The sequence below is a fragment of the Cygnus atratus genome, chromosome 5, assembly GCF_013377495.2.
Source record: "Cygnus atratus isolate AKBS03 ecotype Queensland, Australia chromosome 5, CAtr_DNAZoo_HiC_assembly, whole genome shotgun sequence".
NCBI classification, from domain to species: domain Eukaryota; kingdom Metazoa; phylum Chordata; class Aves; order Anseriformes; family Anatidae; genus Cygnus; species Cygnus atratus.
In genome coordinates, this window is record NC_066366.1 from 31,683,635 (window position 1) to 31,698,744 (window position 15,110).

Here is a 15,110-nt window from a genome sequence, read left to right on the forward strand (position 1 = left end):
AATATTTTGAATAATACCTATAATATATGCATTCCATTTTTATTTTTAGCTGATTTAAGTGACACTGTGTACACCGTTTCTCTAGGCTATGTATGAAGATATAGCTTTTGTTGATCAAGTTTTATCTGTACTGAGTTTTGGGGGGGCCTGTTCATTAATTCTTACGTGTTTCCTGCCCTTGCTTTGGATGCTAACAAAATTACACTTGCCAGAAGGGAAAAGGCTGATATTCCTGTGCCTCATCTCAGCTGGACATCTTCACTTACAACTTCTGATTTCAGATGCCTGCCCATTTTCTAGCTGTGATCCCCAAAAGCAACCCTTCAGTTCCCAGCAATAATACCAGGTTAATGTGTCCTGTGCTTGTGCAACCTTGTCAGTGACAGCAAGGACTCATTTACTGGAATCATTTCCCGTGTTGTTGCTTGTGGTAAAGTCCATCAATAGGAAACTTTACAAGCATGCCTTTGTGCAGCTAGCTTGCTCCCAGTTTGCCCTGCCAGCAACAGGTAACTGTGCACATGAACTTCCTCAAAGGGGTGACTGGCAAATTCATAACTCTTCACAATTTCACCTTCTTGTTTGCTTTAGCCCAAATAAACCACTTGGGAATTGCTCTGTTCTTTGTACCTTCACCTGTGCTTTCATTTTCAGACTCCGTTGTCAGGTTCAATTTCCCAGGCAAGAATTCATTTAGAAAAGCAACTTGTGATCAGAGCTTTCAATGAAACTGTGATGAATAGATGGTCTTTACCAAACCATCAGCATGGTGGATGACTATTTTCACTATGTCATAGCAATTTTGGTTCTGTTCATATCTGATTCTTGTGCTCAAAAATAATTTAAAGCCTGTGACAAGCTTTACTCATTGGGTTCTAACAGGTTATTTCCTTCAGATCAGGTGAAAGGTTCGTAAGGAGACCATAAATACTTGGTCTCCGTTCCTGAATGCAAAGGTCGCTTTGCATGACAACATTGAGCTGAATGTAAGAGTACAAGTGGATCTAGAACTGAAAGTCATTCTCTAGAATGACCAACCGCTGAATGCGAGAAAGGAGTTCCTCCAAACCTCAGTAAGTCCAGATTTTGTTTTATATTCTTTGATCTTTTTTTCTTATAATGTATCATTACAGTTAAATTTAGTTTTTAGCACTGCCTTTATATCTGGCAAATACCGATATTCTATTATAGATCTGTTTTCATGTAAACATTTGCCAATGTTGGGATCATTTATAACAGAATTTAATAAAACAGGTGAACTATCTTGTAGGTCAGTAGCTCAACAAGTAAGTTTCCTTTCCACCTAAACGAAATCTGTTCAGTCATTGTCCAGGGTAACTTCAAAGCCTGGGTAACAACCCTTTTTAAAAAAAGGAGCTCACAAAGATTTTGAGAACCATTTGGGAAATTCAGAAATGGCATTATTACATAGCTTTATTATGTGGGGGTGGGTTAATATCACCCTGCGGACAGGGAAAGGCAATTCTTTGCATATCTGCTCTCCCATTGGAGAAGGTGGGCTGTGTGGAACTAGCCCAAAGGATCAGAAAGTATTGTGAGGATCTTCTTTATAGTTCCATTTCAAACTTTGCAAAGTTCTTCCTTTCATAAGGCTTTCCTCTATGGTCATATGGTGTTGCTGCTGAACTGTCAGGCTTCAGTGCAGTCCATGTTCTGAGAAGTCAAGCAATGGGGGTTAAGAGAGGAGAGAAGAGAGGAGAGAGGAAAGAAAAAGAAAGAAAAAGTAATTGTGTCTGCACTTCCCACACCTTTCCATCTTGTAAAATGGCTAAGTTCGTCACATTTATTTGAGCGTGGAAAACTATCATGCAAGCAGCTTTCCCATTTGCTGTGGTGCTGTTATTTCCCTGTTGAGGTCTACTTACAGTAGGGCAAATGATGTTTTTTCAGTATTTTATATTTTATGAATTAAAAGGACACAGAGCAGCTCAGAACTGGGCCTCTGCAAAGTATATACAGAACATCTGGGAAGCAGGTCACTCTCCACAGTTTGTCACAGGTTTTAATTTTTCATTCCCTTCTCTCTTTGCAGTGGGGTGACAGCAGAAGACACCCCTCTCCTCTTCCACCATTACAGCAGGTTTCTTGGTTTTGCAGCTAGATTGATATCCAGGTAATATTATAATTATGCCATTAGCCCAAGGAGATTAGTGACATTTGGTCACTAAAGATGTCTGTAGCTATGGGTCTTGGACTGATTTTTTTCAATGATTCTCTTGCCTTCGTAACAGTGAGGTCGCCACTGTTACAGATTCACCCCGTAAACAAAACAACTCTGACAGAGTTGTTCAGTTGAGGTGAAATCTAGTTTACTGCATTACAGACTCTAAAGGGGAAAACTCCTCCACTTTCTAATCTTCCTGAATATTCAGCTTGGTTGCTGTGGTGAATAATAAGCCTGATTTTTTTCAGTGATATGGATGTGGCAGACAAGACTGTGACAGCCTGGGGAAGAGCAATAACAATCCCTGACTCCTGACCCAGGGCCTTGTCAGTGTGATTACGGACCTGTGTCACCATCCTTTCAGTGAAAGATATGCAAAAATTGAACTTGTAAGAGGAAAAAAACAAGTTGGTTCTATTTCCTTTCTGAACAACTACTTGATTTCTTCTAGAATACTGTGATCTGAAAGCCAACAGCATGCCAACCAGTCCTCCAAGAGCGTAACATGCTTTCAAGCAGTGCTTTAGCTGATTTGCAGATCCCTCTTTTCTAACAGGGTCTAAGATCAGTTCTCAGTCATGTGCTTTCTGCACACTCCAGGAAGGTACTGATGACTTTCAGATCATGGTTCTTCTTATGGGATCAAGTGGCTGGGGAGAGACTGAAAGAAAAAAGGTAAAGCTACGTAAACACATCTCATTTTCATCCAGAAAGTAGAGATGCATTCTAAAAGGGAGAACTCTAGTAAGTAAAAATAAAGTTGAGTGAAAATAAAGTGCAAAGTACAAGCAAGAGGAAATTAAGGTATTATACTGGGTGTGGTATTGAATCTTGTACCTGTCAGGGCTGTGTTCCCTATATATGTGTTGGGCACATTATTTTTTTTTTGTAGCTGGCCAGGCAGATCTCTTCAGTACTGACCACCTCACTGGAGTTTCTGACTTCCTAGGCCACCATGGATAGTGAATATGAAAAGGATCACATCAAGAAGCTGCAGGAGCAGCGTATGTTCATGCAAAAGAAAACCTTCACCAACTGGATGAACAATGTCTTCTTCAGGAATAACGTAAGTAGCTACTATGCTTCTGTGCTTTTTTCCTGTTTGTGTGTGTGTGTGTTTCCTTGTTTTTAATTATTTCACCCACTGTAGTTTTCTGTTATTTTTGCAAATCCTTCCTAAGTGTCACCATTACACATGTATGCAAGCAAGAAAGGCTTTGACTAACCAGAGTGCTTCAGCCTGTATCTTCTACCTCACATCTATCTCCGTTGTCCACGCTACCCGTCTTCCCTGAAATTGGAGTTTACTTTTGTAGACTGTATACCTATAACCTTATAATGACCTATTAAGACCCATAATGGTCTTAAACTAAAAGAGGATAGATTTAGATTAGACATTAGGAAGAAATTCTTCACTGTAAGGGTAGTGAGGCACTGGAACATGTTGACAAGAGAAGTTATGAATGCCCCATCCCTGGAGGTTTTCAAGACCAGGTTGGATGGGGACTCGGCTAACCCAATCTAGTGGGTGGCATCCCTACGTATGGCAGGGGGGTTGTAACTAGATGATCTTTAAGGTCCCTTCCAACCTGACCCATTCTATGATTCTATGAATCCCGTCACTTTTGTGACACCCAGTTTATCTGGCTGATCTTCCCAGAGGAAGATCTTTATTTGTTCTTGTTCTTCTGAAAAGTTAAGTATCTACAAATGTTAGGATTTCCCTAAACAATACCCTATTTTTAATTGACTGAGCAAAATTTAAGGAGTTTCTGCTCTGCTCGAGACTTCTGGATAGAGGTCAGTCCATCCTGAGCTGCTGCTCAGTTCTGAAAAACTTGCCTTAGGTCTAGCAGCTTCAGAAATAGGACTGTGCAATTACAGATCTGTGCTTTCAGTACATCACAGACTTCCAGAAAGCATCAGAGGTAGCATATAGTTGACTTGTGTGTGTGCGAGGTAATCCAGCATATTCCAAAGGTCACCAGATTTGCTGCAGATTAACTAATTTCAGGCACAAATAATGTAGCTATGTCACAGTATGGAATCATATCATCCGAGAACAATACACTTTTCTAGAGTCCGTTGTTGATATTAATGAAAATGGACATTGGAGACACCAAGCAGGACCAGGCCTCTTTTTGCCGTTCTAGCTCATGACTATTGTACAATGTTTCAGTATTATTAGATGCATTTTTTTCAGTGTAATGTTTTAACTTGTTGATTTGTGCAAAGGCAGCCTCAGAGCACAACAAACTTCTAAATTATTTTTTTCTTATTCTGAGAGAGGAACTGCAAAACACATTCTTGTTTTGCTACCTGCAGAAAATTAAGCTTTTATGATGTAGGAAATTATTTCTATATAGCTAAAAATCAATGTATATACTTAGTCATTTTAAAAATGCATTCAAGTTCAAAGATTAAAATGTCAGTCATAACTTCCTGCACACTACTTGACTGTGTATCATGAAAGCATGCAAAGAAAATCCTGTGAGAGCTTTGCAAACCATATACGGTAAGAAGTGGTGCAGAGACTGAGAGCTTATCAAGGTCTTCTCAGCAATGTAGTAACCTCGTCAACACACACTTTAACTTGATAGGATCATACTACAGGACACTGCAGTATTCTCAGTCGCACTGTTGACTACTTCAAGTCTAGTGTTAAGGATACTACTGGACTGAATTTGTTAAGCAGTCTGTGATTTATGTTTATGTGGAGACATGCAACAAAGCTATTCCAACTGTTGCTGAGTGAGGCATAAAGCAGATATAGGAAGACAAATAAATTAAAATGGAACTATTCTTCATGAATGGAAGTGCCACAGAATATAACAGCTTTAACTTTTGTTATGGTAATATACCGCAGGCAGAATTTTAAGATTATTTAATATAGAAAAAGAAGTAAAGATGGCAGCTAAACAGGGAGTTATTTATGGAGATAGTCAGAGAAAGTTGTCAGTTCTTGTTCCACACAAAGTATAGACTTGAAGTCTCTCTAAGTTGCTTTTACACTCGCAGTGATTTCTGGAAAAAAAAAATCTGTTAAACTTATTAGTAATTGGCCAGGAGTGATATACATCTCTGTTACTCATCTCTTATTTTCCTTACATCTAACTATGCTCTGAATTAAAAAAAAAAAAATAATAAAATAAAATAAATTACTAAACTTCAGAAATATTTTCTCTCTCTCTTTTTTTGGGAGATGAAGAGATTATTTACCGTGATTTCAGAATCACAGTAAGTTATTGCTGGGTGTGTGGTATGGTTTTAATGTCACTTCTTGATGGCTAGTGGCATGAAGCCAAAAGGGAAACGCCCAAGGCAAGCTCTTGTTAGATCAGAGTACACGTGATGTCATGTTGTATCACCTAAGCATTGGGTGACCTTACTACTGGCAGCAATGAAATACATTTTTATACAAGATCTTATTGTTTTGCTTAGTAATTGTGCCAAGTGTGAGATGCTAAATATAGAGACTTGAGTTGGTAGTGCAGATTTAAGCAGGTATTAACAGACCGTTAAGATTATGGATTGTAAAATGAGTCATGGAATGAAGCAAACCTGTTACATCTTCTCATTTCCTCTATTCTGCTTCACTTAATTTGGGGATTATTAACTCAAATTTGAAATGAAATGCATTGCTCAGAATAAAAAGCTGAAAGTATTCATTTCAATTGAAATAAAAATGTCAACACTTCAAAATGTTTGATTTTGAAAATGATGACCTTTTTAATATTTTTCAAAATCTGCTTTTTTTTTTTCTTATTTGCTCAATTGTGTTTTGGTTTGGTTTGTTGGTTTTGGTTTGTTTTGTTGTTTTTTTTACTTCAGCCTCCTTTCAGAAATAATGTCAGTCCTTATGCAAATCCATTGTTTTGTGAATTAAGAGTCATCACTTATCTATCCTTCGCATACATGCAGTGACACACAGCAGACTCAGTGAAACAGCAACAAGATGTTGTTTGTTTAGTATTAAAAGTTGAGATTCTGTGGGCCAAATGTGCAGCCAGAGTTGATATTGTGTGACTGGTCTTTGCAGGTAAATGTTGAGATAGAAAATATTTACACAGACCTCAAGGACGGCATCTATCTCATGCAACTCCTGGAGTTGCTTTCTGGAGAATCTTTGCCCAGACCAAACCGGGGAAAGATGAGAGTGCATTTTCTAGAGAACAACAGCAAAGCCATTACATTTCTGAAATCTAAGGTAAGTTGATACTGATATTGATATTACAGATGACAAAAGTTTACATATGTTACTAATTAGTCTAATGTTCATATTTATTTCCTTCTCTAATACAGAATGTTCTTTGAATACAGGCCAGGTTTTATTAAAAGAAAAAAAGTCATCAGATTTTTAGTTGTATGAGTAACGTGACTTAGAAATATCTAGAGTTCCTCCAAAACAAGTCACTCCTAAATGGAAATGTATTACATTCTGAAATGCTGATGTTAAATTTCTCATAAGAAAACTGGGAAAATGCATACGAATATTCATTTTGACAATAGAAAATATCTATTTTTCTCAGACTCACATTTTCTGTTGGAAGTATTAGCCATGTGAAAAGAATGTTGACCAGTTTTAATATTGAATAGAGGAAAGCTATAAGAAAAGAAGAAAATGGACTGGCAAATAAGAATATGTGACTCTAAGAGGGAGACCAGGGCTGCTGGGAGAAAAAGTCATAGGAAACACAAAGCCATAGGGGACAAGGAGAAGTTTACTGTGCCAGTGAAACTATTTGTTTTACTCATATAATTACATCACTCTTCTTCTATTATTATTATTATTTATTTATTGGAGTTTTAGAAATAGAAGCTGTTTTATCCCGAAAGTCCAAACCTTATTTCCCTGGTAAGTGAAGGAGAGTTGTGGGCTGTAAAGAGTGGAACAAGGCAACCTATGAACATTTTTTGTTCTTCTGGCAAAGACAGTGACTGGTCTCATATTTGGGCAGCTTCTCAAAACAGCCCCTGCATGACTGAACTCAGATGAATGTTCGCTTAAGCTTGGGTAATTCTTGGTTACCTGTCCACAATTTCTGAATGAATTTAAAATATTTCTCAGCAGCACTTTTCTTCTCAGCCAACTTAAAATATTTCATTATTTACTTTTTAAAGTACATGTTATGTTTTCCCAGATGTTGGGTCAGAGCAAACATCATTAAACACAAAGCTACCTGGTGTAAAAATTGGGAATTCAGAGCTCTGATTTGAACAGCTTCAGCAAGTCATTGCAGTAGTTTTACATATTCCAGTTGTGTTTAGTTTAATGCTGAACAGATATTGGTTTATTATCAGGTACAAGTGAAAGTAATCGGTCCTGAGAATATTGTAGATGGTGACAGAACCTTAATCCTGGGACTCATCTGGATCATTATACTTCGATTTCAGATTTCATCTATCAGACTTGATAAGGTAAAACAATGTCTTTGTCTTTTTGCCTAGTTAGGGTAATGCAGAAACTTTGTAGATCTTCAGGCCAGAAAGGACCGTTTTGGTGATGTTTCCTGTTCATTTTGGTCATGCAGATCTTATAATATTACCCAGTTACTTGCCAGCAATTTGTAAAAAGAATTGAATCTATTTCACAGTTTCTCAAAGAGGCAGAAAACACTAACTTGGAGATATATAGGATATTCATGTTCATCACTCACTTCTGAAAACCTTTTACTAGCTTGGACTCCAGAAAGAATTTATCTGATGACAGTTACCTCTAGATATGACCTACGGGCTGGTCCTTTTCTCTTTATCTCAAGAAAATTATTCTTTTTTTTTTCTTCTTAAGAAAAAGTAGTTATTTAACATGTACTCTTAAGTACATGAGAGAGAAAATCCTATGAAGACATTGTGAAATCAAAGTTAATTATTTCTAATAGATCTGAATACATTATTTTTTTCTGAATTCCAGATCAAAGCTAAGAGAGACAATAAGCTCTGTCTTGCTTTTTATTTGACTTTTACAAACCTTACGGAAGAAGAAAAAAATAAAACTTAACACCTTCATTTCACATTACTATTTAGGAGTTCATTCAATTAACTTTTACTTTGATAGAAAACTCCTACTTTCCTTTTAAATCATTCTGCCCTCATGGCAGTTACAGTCTGGAAGTCGTGACTGTTAGAGGGGATTTCCAAGTAGGACAGAAGTAATACAAAGTGACCTTTGTTGGAAATGTAAGAGTAAAACCACTGATGACACTTCCATATATTGTTCAAACTGATTTTCTTCTCCCTGTCGTCTTCACAGGAAGAATTTGGAGGCAGAGCTGATCATCTATTTGCCAATGAAGCCTTACTAATCTGGTGTCAGCATAAAACTGCCAGCTATCCCAATGTAAATGTGAAGGACTTCTCTAAAAGCTGGAGTGATGGGTTGGCCTTCAATGCACTCATTCATGCCCACAGGTAAAATCCGAGTTCAAGATGATTTGTTCTTTGCTGTTTCTTGTTCTGGCACAAGTTGTCTGAAGGGACAACTGTCTGTATTATATGTATTTGTCAAGAAACTGTAAAATTCTCTCCTTGCCCTTACTCACTGAAAACTGTCTTTTTTTTTAAACAAATACACTGCCTCTGAGGGAGGGAGGGAGGAAGGAAGGAGCAAAAGCTCCTGATTGGCTGCTTATTTTGATGAAAGTAAAATGGAATTTCTAAGGGAATATCACACATCTGAACAATGTTGCCCACTCACGTTGCTCATTTTCAAAAGTTATTATTTTAGAGACTGTTTGTATTGTATAACTTTTGTGAGCATTTATACCTTCTGATTTAATTGTAACAAAGCAAGCCTCTCGGTCTCTTTCTTCGTTCTCTGGTCCTTGCAAAAGGTGTGAAGAAAACAACCCAAGGCAGGAAAGAAAAACCACCTGGGACAAACTTGGACAGTTCATAGAATCATAGAATAGTCTGGATTGGAAGGGACCTTAAAGATTGTCTAATTCCAACCACCCTGCCATGTGGCAACCTACCCTACCACACCTCCCACTGGACCAGGTTGCCCAAGGCCCCATCCAACCTGGCCTTAAACACTTCCAGGAATGGGGCATCCACAGCTTCTCTGGACAACCTGTTCCAGTGCCTCACCACCCTCATAGTAAAGAATTTCTTCCTAATATCTAATCTAAATCTACTTTTTTTTTTTTTTTTTTTTTTAGTTTAGTTTAAAACCGCTTTTCACTAACAGTTCTGCTCCATCTTCTAGCAGAATACTATGTTGTGACCGTGAATCTTACCCAGCTGGGAGTCATCTCCCTGTTCAGAATTGCTAGTCTAATGGGCGTTGTTTTTCACCCATCAGTGAAAATTAGAAATAAGTGAAGGTCAGAGATTTGCTGGGAGTGGTATTTCAGTTTCATAAAGGAGAATTTTCTTCCTGCTGTGTAGATGAGATATGATTCTCTTTAATAAAACTTAGGGTCAGACAGATTAATTTCAGCATTTCTATCACATTTCTTAGTCTAATAAACAGTTTACGGCTTATTGTCTGAAAGAACTTAAAGCAAAGAGAAATCTGTCTTCTCTTTTCTCTCTGTTCTTCTCCTTCCCCAGGCCTGATCTTATCCAGTATAGCTCGCTGCGGCAGGACCAACCCATCAAAAACCTGAACAATGCCTTCAACGTTGCTGAGAAAGTGCTAGGGATCAGCAAACTGCTTGATGCTGAGGACGTGGCAGTACCCTATCCAGATGAGAGATCCATCATGACTTACGTGTCACTCTATTACCACTACTTCTCCAGAATGAAACAAGGCCAGACAATCCAAAAGCGACTTGCCAAAGTAAGTGCATTCCTATCTTTAGAAATTAAAAGTTAAATACATAGAGTTGTATTTGTGTTGGAAATGTTTTTTACTGCAAGCTCAGCTTCAGGATAATTTGAACTGAATCAAATTGCATAGCCATTTCAAAGACCTTGTATTGTCACTTGAATCATGAGAAGCGTCTGTAGGCTCTGATTTCTAAAGGAATTGAAATTACCTCACTGGAAGTAGATCCCTTTTTGACCTCACAGTTTGTTTGAGAGCTGTTGTGCCTCTAATGCACTTGAAGCCATATAGATCTCATTAATCTTGGGAGAATTACAGCTAGGCAAAAGCAGAGACAGTCAAGAATTTTCTAATTTAATAGGAAAGATGATTCCTTATTCTGTGAGACTACTTTGAATTTCTATTTCCTATGAAAATCTTCATCCTTTCTTCCTAACTCCTAAGTCAGGTCCAAAGTGCAAAGGAAGAGGTGAAAAATGAGCAAGCGCAAAAGAAGGGAGAAATCTCCTAGAAAAAAAAAAAAAAAAAACAAACCACAGCTGAAATACGTATATACATTTTAATCAGTTTCATTGTACATTTAGTCTTACATAAGACTGAGTCACATTAAAACTACTTGCATCCTGCTAATGGACCACTGAAGGAAGTTTGAGTAGATCTTGGCCAAAATATTGTGATTGTTCTTTGAAGATCAGTTCCCTAGGAGAGAATTTCTTTTCTACCTTCAGAATAATTCATTCTGTTTTTTTTTTTGTTTGTTTATTGTTTGTTTTTTGTTTGTGTTGTTTTTTTTTTTTTCAAATATACAAAACAGCCCACAGAAAACCTGTACCCTCAGACTGGGGCCTACACATATAACTGGATGTAACTAACTGCCTGTACAGTTAAGGGGGAATATCTTGCTCAATGGGAGGCACAAAACTGGGACATCCCTGGTGGTGACAAGGCAGAAACTGCTTTCTCAGCTAAGCCGTGTGGAACAAGAATAAGATGATCCTGAAATCTGTATCAGTAACAGTGATGTTCTCTAGAGAAGTTTCAGATGAGAGCCAGACTTTGAATTTTATTAAAAAAAGATTGGGTATAAGTGAGGAGAGTGGGATTAGACTGGACTCCACCTGAAACTCTGCTTTTTGGCTAGAATTAACAGACTATGTCTCTGTATTAAGGGGAAACACAGCAATAATATTTTTTACTCTGTCCTTTTTCAGTTTTTGTTGTGCTCCATTTTTTTTTTTCACTTTGTATATGTATATTCATTCTTTTCTCTCTTTCCGCTTATATACTTTTTCTCTGTCTCTTTCAGTATTTTTACACTGTCTCTAATATTGCTCTCCTGTCTTCCTGCATTTCTTACACACACAAGCATAGAGAAGGATAGCAAAGCAGATGTTATTCTCCTCATGTCCTTAGTCCCCTCAAATAGGCAGGTCTTAATTTACTAATAGGATTGGGGAGGGAAGCCTGAATGTGTCAAGGAAGCTTTTGAGCTGAGACTAAGTGGGTGACCAGGATGGCAGAGAGAATCACCCTGGGGAGGTGAATCTGCTTTCCCCCACCCACGTGAGGTGACCATGCACTTACTGGGATCTTTCAGCAAGAACTGGGTACGATGGCAGAAAATACAGAATGGAGCCCTGACACCATGGGCTGCTTTTCCTTTGCTCAAGGTTGGTGCTGTTTTACTCCTTTTCCAGCACTGTGATGTTTATTCATTGCCAAGTGCATTTTCTGCAAGGGAAAAGCAGATTACCAGTTGCAAGGCGTGGGTCTTTGCTCAGCGCCATCTCTCTTACTAATCTGCCTGCTTGGGGCAGGCAGGCTCAGGCAGACGACAGAAGCAGATGACATTGTTCAGCATTAACCCTGATGTCTGCAGAGAGGCTATTGAGTTAGAGTGAGGAAAAAAATGTAAAGTAAAAATACAAAGATGGAAAAATATATAAAATGGAAAGAAAGGATGAATTATTCCTAACACTTTTTATTTCACTATGGATTTCATGTTCGCTACATGGATAGCGTTTACCTGAAGTTGAGATAAATGCAAACCAGACCACAGATGAAAGAGAGAAATGTCATGAACTTGAAAAATTACTATTGAATCAGAGTTAACATCTTTACGAACCCCTGTTCGGCTATGATGAATTCTGTTTCTCTGATAATTTTTATAAAGTGAAATAGCTCCAACAGAAGAGATTGAGAAGGACCTGTTTGACCACAGGCTGCTTGTTGACATGTGAGAGAACCAAGATCTTGTCAGATGGTCTTCCCCACACAAGGTGGTTGAGCCGAAGAGGAGGTGATTGCATATTAACAGATAGAATAAGATTGTTTTATTTTTATGAAAGAGAATTTTATAAAAGATCTTAATTTTGTTCCATTGTGAAACAAAAAATCTGAACCTTCAGTTTGGGATTCTTGCTTTCTGGTCAGCACACATAGGAACTGCTGACAGTCTTCACGCACATGTTCTTAATTCCAAAATTATCCTTTTCTCAAATAAAAACTGAAATGAGATGTTAGATAATATTTATTTATCTGTGTCATTGGATAAATTGGAAGGTCATTCTAGGATTTCAACTGCCCTCAGGCATGACAGCTATTACCACCTTGGTGATATACCTACCTTCCCAGTGGAAGGCATCCCTGCCCATGGCAGGGGATGGGAAGTAGATTATCTTTAAGGTCCCTTCCAACCCAAACCATTCTATGATTGTTATAAAAATGCAGCGACTGTGGCAATCTGCTTGTTAAATGTTACATTCCTGACACATATTGCAGTATTTGGTTCCTAAGCTTAGTTTAAGAAGATGCTGCATTCTGTTTACCCATCTTGTTTTATTCTGCTTCTTATGTGGCTTGGAACTTTATATTCTCATTACAGATCGTGTTCCTCCTGAAGGAGATAGATGACTTGAAGCTTCTGTATGAGCAGATGGTCTCTGACCTCCTGAAATGGATTAAACAGAAGGTGATTGAGCTGGATGACCGTTGTTTCCCCAACTCTCTTCAGGAAATGTGGCTGCTCATGGCCAACTTCAAGACCTTCCGCACTGTGGAGAAACCCCCCAAATATCAAGAGAAGGGCATGATTGAAGCTCATCTCTTCAACATCAGGACCAAGCAGAGAGCCAACAACCAACGACCATACCTGCCCCCAGAGGGGAGGACACTGCAGGATGTGGAAAAGCACTGGATTATCCTGGAAAAGGCAGAGCACAGCCGGGGAAAAGCACTGCAGAAGGAGATGCTGAGGCTAGAGAAGCTAGAACAGCTAGCCCAGAGGTTCCTGAAGAAAGCAGCCCTACGTGAGTCCTACTTGGAAGACATGAGGAAAGTGATTGGGAAGCAGGACTTCTGGCCGGAGAGTGCAGACAGGATGGAAGCTGCCAGTAAGAAGCTGGAAGCCATTGTGGCAGATGTACTCCCCAGGAAGGAACGCTTCACAGCTTTGGCCGAAATGGCCAGAGTCATCAGCCAGGAGAACTATCACAGCAAAGATCAGATCGTGAAGAAGTGAGTGATGGTCATAAGACCATGTAATGGTGAAGGTTGAAATTAGTTGAATTTTTGTGGTGTGAAGGAAAAAGATGAATTGTAGCTATGGATCATAGCTCTGCTCCTCATGGGTAGAACTGGCAGGAACTGCTACCTGTGAACAGTTTCAGCAGATAAGATAAATGGTTTTTCTTTTTCTCCCCTCCCCTCCCCTGCCCTCCCCTCCCCCTCAAAATCTGACTGATTTGTAAAGAAAAATAGTTTTGAGGTATTTCCACCAGTATATGAAAATATTTGTTCTGCCAAAAATCCTATATTCCATAAAAAATATTTGTGGGTATACTATTATTATTTTTTTTCTCCAAATCAACACATTTCTTTTTTAGTCTGTGTTTTAGGAGATAGCAGTTAGTTCAATCTTCCGAAATTGACTCCAGTTCTCAAGTCTTGAGAAATTATGACTTCTCTGATTATCAGTATATCCTGATTTTGGACTAGCTAAAAATATCACAAAAACAACTTCTCTTCTGGAATTTCACTGCTTTTCTAAGCTCAGAAAAATTTGGAAGCCAGTGGGAAAACTATGAAAAACAGTCATAAAAAAGTAAACCAAACTCTTTATGAGAGCAGATTGTGACTTATGACATGGTTTAGATTATTTTTTTACTTTAGGTAGCCATTTAAAAAGTACTTTTTTTTTTCCATGCCTCTCCATTGTATCAGATAAAAGCAGTATGGGATGTCAGGTGTGAGAATCCATAAACATTGATTTCTAAATTTAAAAAGTCAATGACAATTGATATGCTAGACAAAATTTCTCCTCATGGCCACACTAATTAGATAACAAAGTTGCTTTGACCTATTTTGCGATTGTGGTCCATCCTCCTCCACTAGTAGCAACACCTTTGTGTGTTCATTTAGCTCTTCTAAAGCTGCAAGCACTGGGATTTTTTTCCCATGCCGCCCAAAATGTTTGATCCAAGCTGGTCAGTCATTTCTCTCCTTCACTTATAGGCAAAGCAGCATTTCAAAGCAATGGCAGGATCTTCTGGATCAGCTGCAAAAACGACAACACTCCCTGAATACAATGCAGGAGATTCTGGGCCTTCTGAGGGACATCGATGCTATTACAGAAGAGCTGAAGGAGCTGCAGGTACTGATCCCTCTCCAACAGCACACAGCTGACCCTGTTACGTGTGTGTGTCCCTCGTATTCCAGGGGCTGCTGTGGACTACAGTACTCACTTTCTGGTACCAACATAAAATAAGTCAGTCATTTATAGAACAAATACACCATTTTTACATGGGTGCCTAACTGTGAATGTCATCATTGCTGGTACCTACACGAGAAAAAACAGTCTTTGTTACAGGGACTCTCTCTAATCAGAAAGCCAGATACGGTATTGCTAGGAGTGCACTACAGGTTCAAATTATGTAGTAAAATAAAGACGGTACATCTCTCACCTAAATTTAGAAGTCTGAAGGCAAAAGTGGGGAAAAAAACCAGCCTCCTGTTTCCATCTCAGGTAATTCCAGTGAATTACCTTCTGGAAATACCTCCAGTGATTAGAGAGGTGGGAACTAGCTCAGGCATATGTCTGGGTTTTAGGTATCTAAACTTCTAAGAGAGAAAAATTCTACTGCAAATGCACAGTGGTTG

At 38.5% G+C, this 15,110-nt stretch overlaps 1 protein-coding gene across 1 annotated transcript in view; it reads left to right on the plus strand.

Moving 5' to 3' along the window:
• The first annotated feature begins 3,140 nt into the window (after positions 1–3,140).
• The window catches only part of SPTBN5 (spectrin beta, non-erythrocytic 5), a 97,229-nt gene continuing 85,259 nt past the window's right edge, over positions 3,141–15,110 (plus strand). Inside the window, exons 1-7 of the mRNA XM_050711324.1 lie at positions 3,141–3,251; positions 6,225–6,392; positions 7,487–7,603; positions 8,436–8,593; positions 9,737–9,965; positions 12,838–13,469; positions 14,466–14,604. Coding sequence (XP_050567281.1) covers positions 3,141–3,251; positions 6,225–6,392; positions 7,487–7,603; positions 8,436–8,593; positions 9,737–9,965; positions 12,838–13,469; positions 14,466–14,604 — 1,554 coding nt within the window. The remainder of the gene's footprint in view (positions 3,252–6,224; positions 6,393–7,486; positions 7,604–8,435; positions 8,594–9,736; positions 9,966–12,837; positions 13,470–14,465; positions 14,605–15,110) is intronic.